Source organism: Sebastes fasciatus, chromosome 22, assembly GCF_043250625.1.
Source record: "Sebastes fasciatus isolate fSebFas1 chromosome 22, fSebFas1.pri, whole genome shotgun sequence".
Classification (NCBI taxonomy): Eukaryota; Metazoa; Chordata; class Actinopteri; order Perciformes; family Sebastidae; genus Sebastes; species Sebastes fasciatus.
This window is the reverse complement of record NC_133816.1, coordinates 12,006,874-12,025,669: the sequence shown is the minus strand read 5'-3', so window position 1 is coordinate 12,025,669 and position 18,796 is coordinate 12,006,874. Positions and strand designations below refer to the sequence as shown.

The following is an 18,796-nucleotide window of genomic DNA, read 5'->3' as shown; positions in this document are numbered from 1 at the left end:
GGGGGGCTTGCGTTAATGCGCTAAAGAAATTAGTGGCGTTAAAACAAATTTGCGTTAACGCGTTATTATATTATAGTAATATTAAAGACTTGCTCTACAGCGACTCACTTTTTCGTTGCCATGGTGCTGGTGGTTCCCAAGGAGACAGGGAGCTCTGAACCCTGACCTTTTTGCCCTGCACTCCGGGGACAATGTTGGCGTGGAACAACTTTCTCTACCTGAGTCCTCTAGAGGGGAGAAGGTAAGAGCATTTCAGTCAGATCATCACTTTTCTGACACATCCTTATTCAATGACCCCGCTCTGTTATGTAAGCATGTGTTTGACAAGATCAGCCAACACTATAAATCCTGGCTAAGATCACACATTACGACACAACTTGCAACTTGTTTGCGTGTGTGAGTGTTTGTAGATGCGTGTGTGAGTTGACTCAGCAGCTGAGACTCAGGCTGCCTTCCTGCGGCTGTAATGTGAGCCGGCACACAACATCCCTCGTCAGTGCTGAGTGGCCTCAGCACTGCGCTGTCACCGCCACTCCAAAGAAAGAAAGATGGCTGAAAGTCATCGGCAAGAGTTTGACACAACGCTTTAGCACCCCCAGTGCTGTTTTGTCTAAACTAGCAACTGGCACCAAAAACAAGCCGTCACAATCTTAATTTGAGTTAGACAACTGAACTGAGAATTGTTCGCACTTACTTTAAGGAACAGTGTGTAACATTTAGGGGGATCTATGGGCAGAAATGGAATATAATATTAAAGAGGCCCTAATATTCTTATTTTCAGGTGCAAACTTGTATTTCGGGTTTCTACTAGAACATGTTTACATGCTTTAATGCTCCAAAAAGTCTCTATTTTTCTCATACCGACTGTCCTGCAGCACCTCTTTTCACCCTGTCTGAAGCACTCTGTTTGAGCTCCCTGGACTGAACCAAACTCTTCGGACTCCGCTCCAGCTCCGCTCTAACTAGATTTGTTTGAGAGTGTCAAAATAGCCGTTATGCAAATGTTTTACTTGGTGACATCACCACACTATGGAAGAAAAGGCAGGACTTCAAGCAAGGCGTTTCAGGCAGTTCAGAAGCAGTGTTTCAGTGGGGGAGAGTAACTCCCTTTGGCGGTGCACAAAAAACTATATAACACACTAAAAGGAAGAGGGAAAAAAGCACAAAAGCATAATAGGTCCTCTTAAGGAGTATGTTTTCTTTAGTGTATAATCACCTGAAAATAAGAATCATGGTGTTTTCTTTACCCTAGAATGAGCCGTTTATATCTAAATATGGAGCTGGCCGCCATGTTTCTAAAGTAGCCCAGAATGGACAAACCAAACTGGCTCTAGATAGGGCCATTCACGTTTGCGCTTCTGCCACCGTAGCTCTCCTACACTTAAACTTCATTACATTCGTCATATACATACGTGAAAGTTGACCTCTGCATTTAACTCATCCTAAGTATTGTAGGAGTAGTGACGCCCGGGGAGCAACTTGGGGTTCAGTGTCCCACTCAAGGACACTTCGACATGCGGACAGTAGGATCGAACCACCAACCATCTACCCACTGAGCTACAGCCGCCCTACACGCTTGGCACATGGGAGAAGTTTCAGTTGGTTGCAATCTGCAACCTCACCGCCACCAGATCCCACACACTGCACCTTTAAAGTTTAAAGTGTAGCTTTACAGACTTTAATGCTGTTTTAATACATTTTCTGGTTCCATTAATTAATCTGGTCTTCATTAATATAATACAGGACCAATACTCTGGCAAGTTGCATTTTAGTAATGCTTTGAGAGTCTATCTCCCCTTTAAATACGTAGCATTTATACTCCTTGAATGATTTAAAGAGACCCAATTGGCTTAGTGAATTCTTAGTGTGACTAGTTGACTACATAAATGTACTGTTGGTATTGGAGTGCATTTACTCCTGCAGTTAAACACTTACATAGAAAAGTATTCTAGCACACTCTAGTGGTGATTAGTTGAACTATATATTGGTCAAAAACATGCATCACAGTGGTAAAAACTTGACATTCAACGTAAACTTGAGTTTTGTTTTGTTTTGTTTTTACTATTTTCTGAAATATTCTACCATCTCAGCCCCCTCAATGAGTCTCTAGCAGAGTAGTATTACATTTCATAACAACCTGGAAACTATTGACGATGATCCGGCCAAATAGAATATAAATACTCCAGATACAATTTCAAGATAATCATCTTATAGAAACTATATTTATGTAAAACAGCATCATCAATCATGCACTTACCTGCAGATGTACTCCCATTTTCGCTGTCCACAGGTGGCATCACAGCCTCATGTCTGTCTTCCCCCCTCTTTCCTGGCTCAGCGTCTCCTCCAGGTAACTCATTGAACTCTATATAGTCGGTCTCACACTGGCTTTCTTTTATTTGGACACCAGAACAATGGTGCTGCTCTGTCTCCATCTTATCATCAGGGCTTGCATCAATGCCTGCGCTGTTCTCCCTGTGCACTTCCAAACCGACCTCCATCACATCTATTCCCTCCTCTTTGGTTCTCTCCAGGTTATCAGAAGTGGTGTCACCCAGGACTAATTTGTTGGGCTCACACTGCATCAGTGAGTTTTCTGTGCGGTGCTCCTCTGCTGTTTCAGTCACGGTCTGACTAATATCCTGAGGGTTTTCAGCTTGGCAGTGGCTCACCTTGTGTTCTCCAAGACATCCCACTGATATCAGCTTATCCTCAATGCCAGGTGCATGTTCAACTTCTTTGATTTCAGGTCTATTAACTCTATACTCAAAGTCTTCTTTCTGCTCAGACTTTGCATCCTCAGAATAACAATGGAAGCTTTTGTCCATATTACTTGGAAATACCAAGTTCAAATTCGCCTCAATGGTTCCCAAAAGTAGTCCTTCCAATTCTTTGGCTGATCCTTTCTCATTTGGCCGATGTCTTGACTCTTTACACGTTACTCCATTCTGCATTTCATGTCCTCTGTCTGACACATGTGCTGTACCTGTCTGCATCATATTTTCTGAACCCACTATTTGCTGAGCCCCTTCCTCTGACTGGTGATATAGTATGCCTCCATCTCCTCCTCCACTAATGGCATCTTCAGTGGGGTTGGATAGAGGTAGCTTCCGCTTTGCTTGGCCCTCCGAAGCTACAGTGTGGTCGAGCTTCTTTCTGGGGATATGCCAGCTGTCTGCATCTCTGTGTTCTTTCTCTGTCTCTTTACTTATCTTAAAACGGGAAGAAACTCGGGGACAAGCCAAAGCAGGTGCCGCTTTACGGGCTATAGGGTGCTCTGTTGTGGGGAACAAAACCTCATCAAGATCCTCCTCGTCTGGAGAAAGATTGTGGGTGAAAGGTGGCCTGATTTCTTCAGTGGAGCTATGAGAGTAGAAGACAGGGTATACTAAGTTTATAACGCATGCGTTTCACTCACAAAACCAGCATCAAATCATTAATACATGCTAATCTTCAGACTGCTTTCCTTTCTGTTACCCAAAGTTATAGCAGTACCTTAAAGAGAAAATGTCAAAGCGACAAATATTCTCTTAACCCCTGAACATTTCTGAATACATGAAAGACTTTCAAGCATGTTGTATGCATATAAATTAATACACTTAACTATGATATCCTCCATAAAATACTAGCCCCATTTTCGTCGCTACTTACTTTCTCCATGGTGCTTGATTTTCACAAAGTCTCTCTGGTATTTGGAGGGACAGGGAGGTGCATCTGTCTCTATGGGAGAAAGATGCTGCCGTCTCCTCATGCTGAGTGAATGACAGAGCCGTACTGGACTGGCAGACGGGGGGTTCGCAGTAATTTCTGTGGGAATAAATCTGTGAGCACCGATAATAGGCTTCAGTCTGAGACGTCTGCCTTTGGAGTGAGGAATCCCTGCAGGAGGAGGAACAGGAGGAGGCCCGGGATGACAGGGAACGGTCTGGTGTCTGCGAGTACTGATAGCAGGTCGAGGTCTGAGAGCTCTGCCACTGGTTGGGGGCGTCGTGGTAAGAAGTGGAAAAGGAGGACACCTGGGGCCTGGATAATAACATCGGCAAAAGGGATTTCTTTTACATTTTATGTTTTACACTTAAAGTACATTCAGGATTAGAATATAGTATTGCATCAGTATATAAAATCATGTCTCATTTATAAACATTGCCTATTAGAGAACAGTCCAACCCATGCAATTACATCTAATATGGTTCAAAATCCAGTGTGATGCTTCTAATGACTAGAGTATAAATAAAATATTAGTAAAATGAATACTCTAAACACAAGTGCAAGTTTCATATCTGTGTGTGTAGTTTCTACTTAATCTGACCTACCGGTCTGTGTCTCTCTCTTTGCTCTCCTCCTGACTCATGCTCCAGCTGCTCTGAGTCCACGGCTCCCTCTGGCTGCCATTATTCCTCTCCACTACTACAGACACAACAAAGGAGAAAGCCATAAAGTCCCTGTGAATTAAATATATAGAGTATTAAATAACCTTTATACAATGCCAAATTGAGCAGCAAAAAGAAATACAGAAACCAGTCTGATCTGTAAATTCGACATCACATCCTGTTTTAATGTTGAAATACTGAACTCTACAACACCTACAAAAGGCTAACAATAGCGTACAGTATTCTAGAGAAGTCATTCCCAAAGTCTGGGTCGCGCCGCTCGTATTGTTCTGATAATTGTATCCTACTTATAACATTGAATCTGATATGAAAGGCTAGCGTACATTCTGTTTATTTTACTGAAGAGAGGAAAAAACGAGAGCCTGTTAACTCCGCCTAAATGCATTTATTTGGTCTCATTTATAAAGTATTTCACATGTGTATATGTCTTCAATAACGTGCATAAAACGAAATTGTGATTTATCAAACATATATATTTATATATAAATGGATGGTTTACCTTTTCAAGATAATATAAGGTGATGCGTAAATGGCAGTAAAAATGGTCAGGAATGTCCATTTACGCACAAATTTGCTCTTCTTACGATTTATAGATAAGGCCTATTGTGAATTGGGTACTGATGGTTTGTCCTTTTTAAAAGGTGGGTCCCTATAAAAAAAAAAGGTTTGGGAAACATTGTTCTAGAACAACACTTGCCAAAAATATTTTACAATTATCCAGCTACAATACTAATTTCTCCTGGTTTCAGAAATGCCAATCAAAATTTGAGTAGAAAATATGAATTACAAAGAGGCTAAAACTGGGAAACAGAAATGTTATATCAATCAAGCAAATTACATAAACCGAGTTAACTTGAGGCTTTACCTGAAGTCTGTTTTTTGTCATAATATATTGCAACAAGCTAAAGTAAGATATTCTATACTTGTGTCCTGACTGACTTTGCCTGTGATTGTGGGAGTAGTTGTTGTTGTGTCTGGCTGCATGTTGACTCTTGGCCCGCAGAACAGCCAGGATCTTCTGAGCTTCCAGGGACAGAGGTCCCGAGTACAACCTGCTGCTTGACTGCTCCATCTCCTCCCTGTCAGAATTCCTGCTACTCTCTCTCTACCTGACGATATCTGACTCTTTAACCGTCAATGACCTAGACGGGACAAAGAAGAAGAAAGAAGAAGAAGAAAGGCACTTTATTAATCCCCGAGGGGAAATTAAATGTTTTCACTCTGTTATATTTACATAGTACACACAGGCACACATGCATTAATGGAGAGACGTCAGAGCGAGGGGGCTGTCCCTGACAGGTGCCCCGAGCAGTTGGGGGTTTGGTGCCTTGCTCAAGGGCTCAAGAGCCAAGCAGAAAACTGGCATCTCTCCTGCAATGAGTTCACACTCAGTACTTGGTCCATGCGGGGATTTGAACCCGCGACCCTCCAGTTCCAAAGCCAAGTCCCTATGGACTGAGCTACTGAGCTACCAAAGGGGAGAATTAGGTCAGCTACACACAGATCTGGTTTAAACTGGCATCTCAAAAACACATCCAACCCTCCAGAAATAGACTTCAATAATCTTGAATTAAAAAAAAAACGTTCACTTCTCAACCTCGATAAAGATAACATGTTACTTTATTTATCCAGAAAGAGGAAACAATGACATTTTAGAGCATCACAAGACAAAAAAATTTATTATCGGATTAGTTTATGTAACAATAGTTTGAAATAAACACACTCAAATGAATCCCAATCATCATTTAAGTCACACTGCTCATATACAACCAGATTTTGAGTATGCTTTTGCATAATTTTGGTGAATTTTTAATGGGAAAAATATTCAATAACTTCACTTTTATAAAGTGTAGTGCATCAGAATGTCTTAATTAGTTTAATAAGTTTAGTTATTAGTTTAATAAGTATAATCAGGAAGAGGCCATTGATGTGTGAAGTGATTTTGGTAGCACTACACTGTAAGTTATTGAATATTTTTCCCATTAACAATTCACCAAAATTATGCAAAAGCATAGTTTTCCACACTTAGTGTTGTAGTACAACCATGAGATCATTGATGTGTGAAGTGATTTTGGTGGCACTACACTGTATAATATTGAAGTTATTGAATATTTCTCTCATTAAAAATTCACCAAAATTATGCAAAAGCATATTTTTCCAAACTAAGTGTTGTAGTACAACTATGAAGAGACCATTGATGTGTGAAGTGATTTTGGTAGCACTACACTGTATACTATTGAAGTTATTGAATATTTCTCCCATTAAAAATTCAAAAGAATTATGCAAAATAATGTTTTTTCCAAACTAAATATTGTAGTACAACTATGAGGAGATCATTGATGTGTGAAATAATTTTGGTGGCACTACACTGTATAATATTGAAGTTATTGAATATTTTCCCCATTAAAAATTCAAAAGAATTATGCAAAATAATATTTTTTCCAAACTAGATATTGTAGTACAACTATGAAGAGATCATTGATGTGTGAAGTAATTTTGGTGGCACTACACTGTATAATATTGAAGTTATTGAATATTTCTCTCATTAACAATTCACCAAAATTATGCAAAAGCATGTTTTTCCAAACTAAGTGTTGTAGTACAACTATGACGAGATCGTTGATGTGTGACGTAATTGTAGCTAACGTTAAGCTAGCTAGCTTCAGTAGCTAACGTGAAGCTAAACACTTGTGGTAAACTTGCCAGTTAATAGATAGAAAGTAGGTATGTGAACGGCTCTTGTCAAGTGAGTCTAAAGCAATGTTTTTTCGTATATTATTTTACCAAATGTGTAAACAAACTGTGACTCCATAACTTACAGTTATCTTCAGATACTCCGGTTTGTTAGCATCCTAACTGACGGCACGTCGACCGACGTTGACCATGACGTAAACCATGACGTCGACACGCAAGGACCGTAGTTGAGTAGAAGTAGAACGTAGCAGAACATGGAAATACTCATGTAAAGTAGAAGTACCTCAAAGTTATATTTAAGTACTTAGTTACATTCCACCACTGAGTACATTTTATACTGTTGGGTTTTTTAAAAGCATTATTTACTCTTCCTGTTGGAATAAAATAATTGTTAATTATTTAACTGCAAAGTAGTAATGTGTTTTGGATACCTTCACTTTTTTTTGCATTAAATCATACGTTGTTTTGCTGAAATTGATTGGATGTGGCACAGCCCTACCAATGAAACATTTCCACCAGCCGCCACTGCAACTGATTTTCACTTCTTGGCAATATACGTCCTTTGGCCTAAAGAAAATGCCAAGTATCCACTTAGGTGTTTTTATTTATTTATTTTCATCATTATTATTTATTCAAACATATGATTGTATGTTCAGATATCTGAAGTAGAGTAGTCTGTCTGCAGGACAGATAATAATGCACTATACTCTTTTTTAAACAGTCTCTTCTGCACTATATTCACTTTTTTTAATAGTCGTGCATCACAGCTGTTACCCTGCACTATATTCAGTTTTAACAGTTTTCTTCATCTCCTTGTATTTTTATATCTGGTATATTTTTCTAACTTTTTTACTGCCTTTTCACTGACATGTTTTGCACTATGGAATTGTGATGCTGGAAACTTGAATTTCCCTCGGGATCAATAAAGTTACTATCTATCTATCTATCTATCTATCTAGTAATAGCCATTTAATAAGTAAACGCTGTTCATTTGTGCTTGTTGACTTGGACAGCAGCTTGCCTGCTGTTACTGTAACATTCCTGACGGTGACAGCAGAGGACCGTTTATAAATTAATTATGGGCATTTAGAGCATGGGATTATGATAAATCTTTTCTATTTTAAGAAATCCATTCCAGTTTTATTGATATTGTAAAAGATACACAGTCATTTTAATTTAATTTATTTCACTTGCAAGTTTATTTTATTAAGATTGTATCACTATAGATCACAATATAAAGACTGCAATGTTAAGTTTTAAGGAACCTACAGCAGAGTAGGATTTCCATGCTGTCTTGGATAATAGTGTGCATGTTACATTATATAAGATCTATGGGGCTTGTCAAAAAGTATTCTAGGAAATCCTAACTTGAATCAACACTGAAAGTGGATTTTTCCATCAGTTATGAGTCATCTAAACTTGCAAAACAAGCATATTTCTGAGGATAGTAAAACCTGTTATTTTAAATATTGATGGGTGACAGAGGTGATAGGTAGTAGACAGTGAGGAAAAGAAAGACGTTGAATCTGTAGCACAAATATGACCCTTTAGTAATAAAGTCTAATTTTATTAAATCCACCTTGTTGAACCAACATACAGAGAAAGTTAGTCAGGAGAAAAGTCAATCTCTAATGTGTTTAGGTCTCTGTAGATTGGTCGGTGGGACTTGATGATGACAAAGCCTTCAGTTTTTCAAGCAGTTTCTTTTCATCAGCACCAACGAGCTCATCCACCTGAAAGACAAACACCACGATTAAAGACAGTTTTAATTAATAATAAAAAAATACAAAATAATGCATATAAAATAAAAAAGGGTTCATTCATTCAGATAAAAGCATTATAATTCTTATGTCAAACAAGTGTTTGTGCCCCCCCAAAAAAATGTGAAGGGTTAGACTGATTGTACGCCAGGTTTGGACCACTCATGAATTTCGTTTGTACGCAAGAAAAAAGTCATTAAGTATGATGAATTTGGTGAATGCCATAAGTCCTCTTAAAAATCTCTCGTACGAGCCACTTAACAAAATCTGTCCGTACCACTGGTTTTTGCATGAGGCTCACTGTTTCCATCCTCAGCAAGTTTCCGCAGAAAAGCTCTGATGAAATGAGTGTCACGGCACACAGGCAAAGTTAGCAACTAGCTTGTGAAGAAAGTGCATTTATCAGCTAAAGAGCCAGGTACTTCCTTCAGGAGTTGGTGGAGACCAAACCAGAGCTGAAAGTGAGTGAATATTTGACTGAAATTCAGGTGGCCAGAAGCACGACTCTAAATGAATGATAACGTTGCTCCATATCTGCTGGAAGTGTAAATGAGCAACTCTTTGCCAACACATTACAACTTTTTAAAGGTGATAATATATCAATGTTTCCATCTTCGCTGTATATTTTCATGCTTACCTTCTTTGCCTTCTTGAAAAACATGAACGTGGGCATGGCGTTGACCTTGTACTTTTTAGCAATTTCCTGAAAAGATCAAAAAGGAACAATATAAGATGGATGGACTGAGTCAAAAACACTGCTACGCCCTGATTGAGAACTGTTCAAGCTAACATGAACGGCTATAGATGATGTTATTTATATATGTATATATATATATATATACATATATATATTCACAGTGTGTGAATGAAGAAATAAGTTGTTAAATTTGACTCATTTTCAATTTTTTTATGTACCTCATTACATTATTACTCCACTGCTCCTTTAGTCATCATTACTGCAAAACCTCACCTCAGTGCCGCGAGTCGGTTTACTTTATGCGGAAGTCAGCCCGCTACAACGGTCGCTATGTCAACGGTACACATAAAAATGGCCGCCGCTCTGACCATCCTGCTACGTTGATTTGAATGGGAATATCTGTGCTACTACTATATTCTATTTCTATGATCACTCTGCTACCAAAAAGTAAGAACACCTTAATGCTTTAACTAGAACAAGGATGCTGTACAATAATTTGTGCACCAACAAAGAAGAAGCAGCTATGGCCAGGACCAACTATCATTATTACGAATGTGGAAATATACCAGGCAAACTATTAGCTTGGCAAATCAAGAAAGAGGAATCTGACAAATTTATACACTCAATATTAACAGAGGATGGCAGGTACCTTGACAGCTCAACATCCACAAATTCTGAATTTAAGCAGTTTTATTAAAAAGTTACAATACGGGGCACGACGATTATAAAATTGGAGCAGAAAGATTTCTGGATAGAATACCTCTATCCTCTATCTCTACCTGATTACAAGCTGATATATCGGAGGTGGAGGTGCTCCAAGCCATTAACGCTTTACAGAATAATAAAGCACCCGGGCCAGACGGCTTTCCAATAGAGTATTTTAATGCCTCAAAGAAATTAATGACAACTCTTATGAATATGCTTAAAGAAGCTTTAGAATATAAAAAATACCAGACTCATTGGAAATGGTAACAATCACACTGCTCCCGAAGCCAGGCAATGACAAACAGAAATGTGATTCGTACAGAAGATTCACCACCACAGAGATACTGGATTAATGAACTTGTATTTTACAGCACACCACAAAAGATATTATATAATGTAAGAAAGAAACCTACAACCTTTCAGAAATTTTGGGGCAGCTTTATCAACATTCTACCGTCTTTGAAATGAGATGACCCTATAAGTATGAATCGTCCTGGACCAATTCCATCTTAACCTTTTAAAATGTATAGAATCTATTATTAGATTATTAGCATTAGTTAGGGCCCGAGCACCGACAACGTCGGGCCAGCGAAGGCCTTATTGAAACTGTAAGGATTATTCTTTTTCATGCAAATTAATCGCCTTTTTGAGGCCATTGCCATGCTCAAAAAGTTGCTAAACTTGGCGCACTTATCCGACGCGATGAACATTTGATATTTTACGGGTCTTAACCTCGGGTGTTGCAAAATGGCTCGTCATCGCCCCCTGGAGAGTTTGAAAAATTGAGCCCCTCGCTCCGGTTTCACCTACATGTATGAAATTTGGCAGACAGATGTAACATGTGGAGACGCACAAAAAAGCCTCTTGAAGGTATGCCCAAAACTCAACAGGAAGTCAGCCATCTTGAATTTAATGTGCGATTTTTGCCCATTTTTAGAGTTTTATAGGCCGTGTACTTTAACGAACTCCTCCTACAGATTTAATCAGATCGACTTGAAATTTGGTCAGGACCATCTTAAGACCTTCAGGATGAAAATGTATTCAAATGGTGAGTTTTCACTGAACGACCTGACCGTGGCGTGGCGGCCATTTCGAGCCATTTGCCATGAAACAGGAAGTTGTTGTAACTCCACTGTGCATAGTCCGATCTGCCCCAAATTTCTCAAGCATGATAAGGGTCCAGTCCTGATGTCATTTACATGTCCATATTGAGTCCCACTTATAGCGCCCCCTACTGGCAACAGGAAATGACATGTTTTCTATTACTCCTCTGAGCAGGTTGACCAGATCCACCTCAAATGTGGTCAGAAAAGCCTTAAGACCTTGATGATGCATTATTGGAAAGACTGAGTTTTCGTTAAATGGCGTTGCGTTGGCATGGCGGCCATTTGGCGTGATTCGCCATGAAACAGGAAGTTGTTGTAACTTTAGCATACTTTGTCAAAACTGCTCCAAATTTCTCAGCCATGATGGTGGTCCAGGCCTGAGGTCATTTTCACGTCAATATAGATTCATAGCCCCGCCCCTTTTCATAACTCATGAACCGTTTGTCGTACAGTCTTGTGGTCATTGCACTCATCAGAGTTCCGGTTTCATTGTGCCTGGCCGCGTCGATCAGCGTCCCGCCAGTACCCCCGACGCGCGGGAAGGTGCGAGTGGCCGTTCATTGCTGCTGCAGCTTTAATTTTGTTTGTATTTTTGCTGTTGTTTTTAATACATTTTTTTGTTTGTTTACTATATCATTACTACTTTTTTACTTGAATGTTGAAGTACATTTACATGTTATTTGTTCCTCTTCCTTTATTTAAAAATTTTTTTTTTGCTGCACAAATGGAAAAATGGATATATCTAACATACTACATTGCACTGTAAATCAAGCACCATCTGTTTTTCAATCAAACAAATCTTTACCAAAAAAATAAATAAATACAGAAAAAACCCACTTACCGCGCCCTCATCCACGTCCACTTTCAGGAAAAACACTTCCTTGAAATCCGTTTCCATTTTCTGCAAGAGAGTGGATCAATGAGCATTCATGACACCCAGAATGTACATGAAAGAATAAAAAAGAAAAGAATATCCTTATGGATTTCTGTTCCTGATTTAAAATAAGTCTAGAAGGAGAGTTGTCAACAAATCTGAAATCTTTGTTCTTGTATTTATTTAAGTTATGCGCAGCCATCCCATTTTCCAGTTCGCAGCCATTTCCTACTAGAGGTTGAAACAGCTTGACAAACGGTTTCCAGAGCAACAAGAGATGCTGCCCTCGAGCAACACGTGTCCTTCAGGAAAGGGCTCCCTTAAAACAACTAGACTAGAAACAGTTGTTTCACAAAGACTGCAACTACCGTGTGTCTAAATATCAAATACCTCATATCCACAGACTTCTGAAAGTGACCATCACTGTCTACAAAAACATTTAGTTGGCTTAAAAGGATTCCAGTTTAGAAAGGATTAGTAAAATCAAGTTTTTTCCATCCCTTAAAAGAAATTCATTGGAGTATGAAAACCCCCCTCAAAAAACATGATCTTACTATGGTTTTCCCTTTCCTACCATTCAAAAATCATTCAACTATGGTTTTGACAAGACTCGAGTGCCGAAATCCTCCACTTACTTCAAATTTTGGGCCAATCATTTTACAGGGGGGACACCAGGTGGCTGTGAAGTCCACCGCCACCAGCTTGTCTCCAGCTTCCTCCTTCAGGATGGCCTCGAACTCCTCCTACAGAAAATGAAAACGGATAACATTTGTACATTGTTTTAATCAAGCTGTGATGTATTAACTAACCTGAACTCACTTATTTCAGCTTTTATTTTGGAAAGTAACATTGTTGATATGTTATTTGTTTTGACATGTTCATGTCGATGGGACTTTACCTGCATCCAGGGTCTGAAATTAACTTTTTTCATTGTCTGCCACTGTGGCAGACAAGTACTTTTTTTTTTGTCTGCCACTCAGAAATTTTATCTGCCACTTTTGAAATCTCTGTGCTAAATGAAGGAACAAGGCAAAAGTGAGCACTGCTCACATACCCCCGCTCACTGCGGGGTAAGGTTTTGCCCTTTTGGAAAAATTCAAACAATTTTGGGCACCCTGGACTTGTAACCCCCAAAAGGCACAACTATACCACACTGTCAACCATCATACCAAATTTGAAGTTCCTAAGTTAAATAGTTTTCGAGTTCTGCTTCGGACACGAAAGTGTGACACTCGAATGGACGGACGGACGGACGGACGGACGGACGGACGGACGGACGGACGGACGGACGGACGGACGGACGGACACGCGGAATGCTATATACCCCCAACTACGTATGGGGGTATAATAACATCTTAGATCTGATGTCGATCAATGTCCAATATATTTTACACAAAAAACATTAAATACATGATAAATTACAATATTCAAATTACACCGTGGCTTCCGGGGAGCCCTATTTTTCGGGTAGGGAGGGAACTGTACACAGTACTACACTGTACTTTGCTATTGTCATCTATAGTGGTTGTTTGCATAAAAACACACAATTCAATTGACTATGATTATGATTATTTAAATATTTGCTTTGATTAAAAAAATCTTGGCAAGCTGTTGAAAGCTAGTGTTAGGATGTTAAACAGGTAATTCCCTCTCTATTATCTATTTTATATTGTTGTGAAAACATCTCCTTCAAAAAACTGTATTTATTCAAGTTTCTCGCCAAAAACTTAATTTTACGAGGTTACATTTGAACACATCATGATAACGTAATTTACTTTCTCCCAATAATCATTTTTCCTGAGCAGAGTTTGAACACCTCATAATAATAACAACTCAATGGCACCTCCATTAACATGAGTAGATCAGTTATTTAACCAAGCAGGACTGTGCTGCCCACCGGCTGGTAACAGGTAACGTTACTAACTCTCCTCCTGTTGAATTAAACACAGGTCTGTTGTTCATAGCGTCGCATTATCAGGGTAAAAATAGGGTGCGTCCCTCAGGCAGTCGCTCCGGTCCAAAACGAACTGAAACATGATACAGCGTGCGTAGGCGTCATTATGCCAAGGAATCAGACAACTAGGAACCGGTTCTCTATTCCCTCCCCTAGCGTTTTCCCTGTCTGCCAAAGTGGAGGATGGCCTGCCGATTTTACCCGCCACTAACAACAATTTACCTGCATTTGGCGGGTGACAGGTGCTAATTTCAGACCCTGCCTGCATCCTATTTTTTAAGATGATCATAGTTTTGGGTCTCAATCTAAAAAGTAATTAGTTAGGCTCAACATGAATACCTCAAAACAATTCATAAGTGCAGAGAATGTAGGCCTACTACATGCTACTGGTGGGAATAGGCTACAGGATTAGGTAAACTCCCACAGACAAAAACAGCAAAGACTCCAGGGTAAACATGCAGAAGCCTGCCTATTTCGAAAGGGCAGAGTGGGTGGAGGCTGGCAGAACAGGCTCTTCAGGTATCTCACTGTAATGTTGAGGCGCTCCTGTCAAAAGAATGTGTTTTTAAACCACGTCAGGAGTACGTCTATAGGAATAGCATTGTTGATCGGCCAGTTGCAGTGCTGGAAGAAGTATAAAGAAGTAAGATCTTTCACTAAATTAAAAGTAGCAATACCACAGTGTGCAAATACTCTTTGACAAGTAAGAGTCCTGAATTCAGAGTTTTACTTAAGTAGGCTAAAACTACAAATATATGAGCATCAGAATATAAAGTATCAAAAGCAATAGAACTAATTTCCTCTTTTTGCACTCGTGTGTTTTGTAGAACTGCATTTCCTCAAAGCAACAACATCTTCACATGCTGTTTTTTTCCCACACACATATATAGAGGAACCACCTGCCCACTGTCACACCAAATGTGGGATCAAGTTTGAGTTTTGAAAGTACTTGAGTTCAGGTGTATCATCTCCCATTCAGCCTCGCTTTAATTTGCTCTTCTTTTCACAATCAGCAGCTGCCAGTAGCCTACTTTCTCTGCACAGAGCCAGATTGGGTCATGAGAGCAATAAAAACATTTACTAATGTGTTACAATGAAGGTAAAACCTGCCAAATTAACAAAAAAAAACTTACCAAAGTTGTAACCTCTCTCATGATGGCTGTGTGAACTTGCCTTGAGGTGAACGACGAACGGCTAAAAGTTTGCAAATACTTTTTCCAGTGCACACAACGCCTTTTTATAACAGGTGTGTCAAGTTACCACACTGGAATTTAATGTGCTTCAAAATAAAAGTTGTTGTCATTATTAATACTGCGTTATAATGATGGGTGTTGTCTCTGAAATCCCTTTTAAATGCATTTTCATTTCCTACACATTTCACAATTTATATAGTATTTGTTTGGATTCTGTATTATGCATTGCAATAATAATAATTTCTTTAATAAAGACGTTTATTTTGAAGGTTGTCAGCAGCGTGACATTTTCTTCATTTTTGTTGCTTTACGTTCAAAATGCTTTGACGCTGTTGGGAGTTGACTTTTTTTTAATTCATCAGCCCAACTAGATGATGCTTGAACATACTAATGGAACATTTTATCTTATTTTTTTAAGTGCTTTGTGCTTTTTTGTAATCATTTAAAGTGGCAGTAGGCAGTGTATTTTTGGCATCATTGGGCAAGAATTCCATAATAACCTTTCAGCATATTGTTATATAAAGATATAAAGATTTATTGGATTATATTCACCAGAAGTATAAAACATTACATGTCCCTTTTAAAGGAGATAGGTGTATCGTCCCAGCCCTAGTATATATACTGCACATGTAGCAGCGTCATCATGCAGAAACCTACATCAAGTCACGATGTGGGGTAAAAGGTTTTAGAAGGACTTGAAGGGAAAATAGCATTTTGATGCTAAAACATACTTTGACCAAAATGTGAATGTTGGGATTTGAATACATGAAAAACACCACTGGGAAGATACAGGATGATAGAAAAAAAAAAGTACAGAGAAAATAGAAGGAAGCTGAGAGAGATTTTCACCACGCCTCTCTGGTAAAACAGGTTGAGCTGTGTTATCAGGTCTGAAAGGACTGCTGTATTCATTTTGGCAGAGATCACCTCCACAATCTGAGGAATCTTAGTTTTGGTAGAGGTCACCTCCACATTCTTTGTATCTGTATCTTGTATCTGTATTCTTATCTGCACCCAATCATAGCCAGTGTATTGTCTGAGCCTGTTCCAGAGCATCTCCTAACATGCTCTGATTCACTTTTATTAGAAATCACTCATCTTTGGCACAAAGCCAGCTGTAATGACTGTGCAGTTGTTTCCTGGCTCTGCTGATGTTGGTGGAGATCAGGTGGTAAAGTTTGGCGGAAGCTGTGCTTGTGTTTCTGCAGCTCACATCTCTTGTGTGTGAATAAAGGTACGACATGAAGCACAATGAAGTGCAGCATGCCAGTAACACCTATTATATTAAGACATATGAGAAGAATATATACATATTTACTAGGATTGGGGGAAAACCACACAGCACTTGGGCTATTTTTATAGGTTTATTTTGCATTGCATCAGCCAGTTTGTCAAACAGCCCACCGGAAGAGCTCCGAGTGCTCCAGATGGCCAGTCCGACTGTGCCATAGGTAGATCAAAGAACAATGTATTTCACATTCTTTTATGGTAAATGGACTTGCATTTATAATGCGATTTTCTAGTCTTCCGACCACTCAAAGCGCTTTGAACTACATGTCAGCATTCACACATTCACACACTGATGGCAGAGGCTACAATTTGGGGTTAAGTGTCTTGCTCAAGGACACATCGACATGTGGCCCGGAGCAGCCGGGGATCGCACCACCGTCCTTCCGATTGGCGGACAACCTGCTCTACCCTCTGAGCCACAGCCGCTCATTTATATCTCCCACATATGAAATGGATTCTTGTATAAAAATATTTTTGTGCAAATGTGGTGTAACTGACGTGATATTGTGACATGGCCCATTAAAAATAGTGACATTCTGCAAAATTAGTTTTTAAAAAAAAAACTTTTGATACGTAAGTATTTTTTGATGCAAATACGTTTTTACTTAATTCAGTAAAATTTTGAATGCAGCACTTTTACATAGAGTATATCCACACTGTGGTATTGCTACTTTTAGTTCAGTAAAAGTAAAAGATTCTTTAACATCAGCACAACAACATTGCAGTGAGAATGCTGAAGAGCCTGCTCCTCCAGCTTCCACCCACTCTGCTCTTTCTAAAGTATAGGCTACTGCATGATGACCCTGAAGGGTCTCTGTCATTTGTCTTTGTTGTTAATGTCGGTGGAACTTTACCTAACCTGTATTTCCAGCAGCAAAATGTATTTCTACGTACATGAAACCTGCCTTGGTGGAGGTCTGCGCTCTCCGAGTGCACTTCTAGTGCCAGTAACACTTATTATATGAAGACATATGAGAAGAATATCAGTATACATATTTACTAGGGTTGGGGGAAAAAATCGATTCACCTCTGTATCGCGTTTTTTTTTTTGTACGATTTTGAAATAGATTTTTTTAATGCCAGAATCGATATATTTGCTTCATTTGAGTCTATGTGGAGGAAGAAGGAAGTTAACGCTTTTATTGTTGTAGTCTGAGTAAAATGACGACACATTGCAATGCTTACAGTGTCTTCAGATACTCCGGTTTGTTAGCATCCTAACTGACGGCACGTCGACCGACGTTGACCATGACGTAAACCATGACGTCGACACGCAAGGACCGTAGTTGAGTAGAAGTAGAAAGTAGCAGAACATAGAAATACTCAAGTAAAGTAGAAGTACCTCAAAATTGTATTTAAGTACTTAGTTACATTCCACCACTGAGTACATTTTATACTGTTGTGTTTTTTAAAAGCATTATTTACTCTTCCTGTTGGAATAAAATAATTGTTAATTATTTAACTGCAAAGTAGTAATGTGTTTTTGATACCTTCACTTTTTTTTGCATACCGGGATGTTTGCTGAAATTGATTGGATTAGGCACAGCCCTACCAATGAAAAATTTCCACCAGCCACCACTGCAACTGATTTTCACTTCTTGGCAATATACGTTCATTTGTGCTTGTTGACTTGGACAGCAGCTTGCCTGCTGTTACTGTAACATTCCTGACGGTGACAGCAGAGGACCGTTTATAAATTAATTATGGGCATTTAGAGCATGGGATTATGATAAATCTTTTCTATTTTAAGAAAACCATTCCAGTTTTATTGATATTGTAAAATATACACAGTCATTTTAATTTAATTTATTTCACTTGCAAGTTTATTTTATTAAGATTGTATCACTATAGATCTCAATATAAAGATGCAATGTTAAGTTTTAAGAAACCTACAGCAGAGTAGGATTTCCATGCTGTCTTGGATAATAGTGTGCATGTTATAGGAGATCTATGGGGCTTGTCAAAAAGTATTCTAGGAAATCCTAACTTGAATCAACACTGAAATTGGATTTTTCCATCAGTTATAAGTCATCTAAACTTGCAAAACAAGCATATTTCTGAGGATGGTAAAACCTGTTATTTTAAATATTGATGGGTGACAGAGGTGATAGGTAGTAGACAGTGAGGAAAAG

General features: G+C 38.9%; 2 protein-coding genes across 7 annotated transcripts in view; both read right to left on the bottom strand.

Moving 5' to 3' along the window:
• Nucleotides 1-8,488, bottom strand: part of poln (polymerase (DNA directed) nu) — a 71,808-nt gene extending 63,320 nt beyond the window's left edge. For 2 of the 6 annotated variants that reach the window (XM_074624295.1, XM_074624298.1), the window contains exons 1-6: nucleotides 7,189-8,488; nucleotides 5,331-5,516; nucleotides 4,314-4,407; nucleotides 3,652-4,023; nucleotides 2,258-3,363; nucleotides 94-227 (exon numbers count right to left, since the gene is read on the bottom strand). In XM_074624295.1, the coding sequence (XP_074480396.1) occupies nucleotides 94-227; nucleotides 2,258-3,363; nucleotides 3,652-4,023; nucleotides 4,314-4,407; nucleotides 5,331-5,463 (1,839 nt within the window). In that variant the 5' untranslated portion in view covers nucleotides 5,464-5,516; nucleotides 7,189-8,488. Of the gene's footprint in view, nucleotides 1-93; nucleotides 228-2,257; nucleotides 3,364-3,651; nucleotides 4,024-4,313; nucleotides 4,408-5,314; nucleotides 5,534-7,188 lie in introns of those variants that run through there. The other 4 variants (XM_074624299.1, XM_074624297.1, XM_074624300.1 and 1 more) reach the window with 4 other exon arrangements.
• Nucleotides 8,489-8,631: 143 nt separating this feature from the next.
• On the bottom strand, nucleotides 8,632-15,460 carry LOC141761082 (uncharacterized). Its single transcript, XM_074624310.1, has 5 exons — nucleotides 15,315-15,460; nucleotides 12,863-12,970; nucleotides 12,195-12,254; nucleotides 9,483-9,548; nucleotides 8,632-8,818 (listed from the first exon to the last, which is right to left on the bottom strand). Exons 1-5 carry the CDS (start codon nucleotides 15,333-15,335, stop codon nucleotides 8,723-8,725), a joined length of 351 nt encoding a protein of 116 aa, XP_074480411.1. The 5' UTR covers nucleotides 15,336-15,460; the 3' UTR covers nucleotides 8,632-8,722.
• Nucleotides 15,461-18,796: the final 3,336 nt, after the last annotated feature.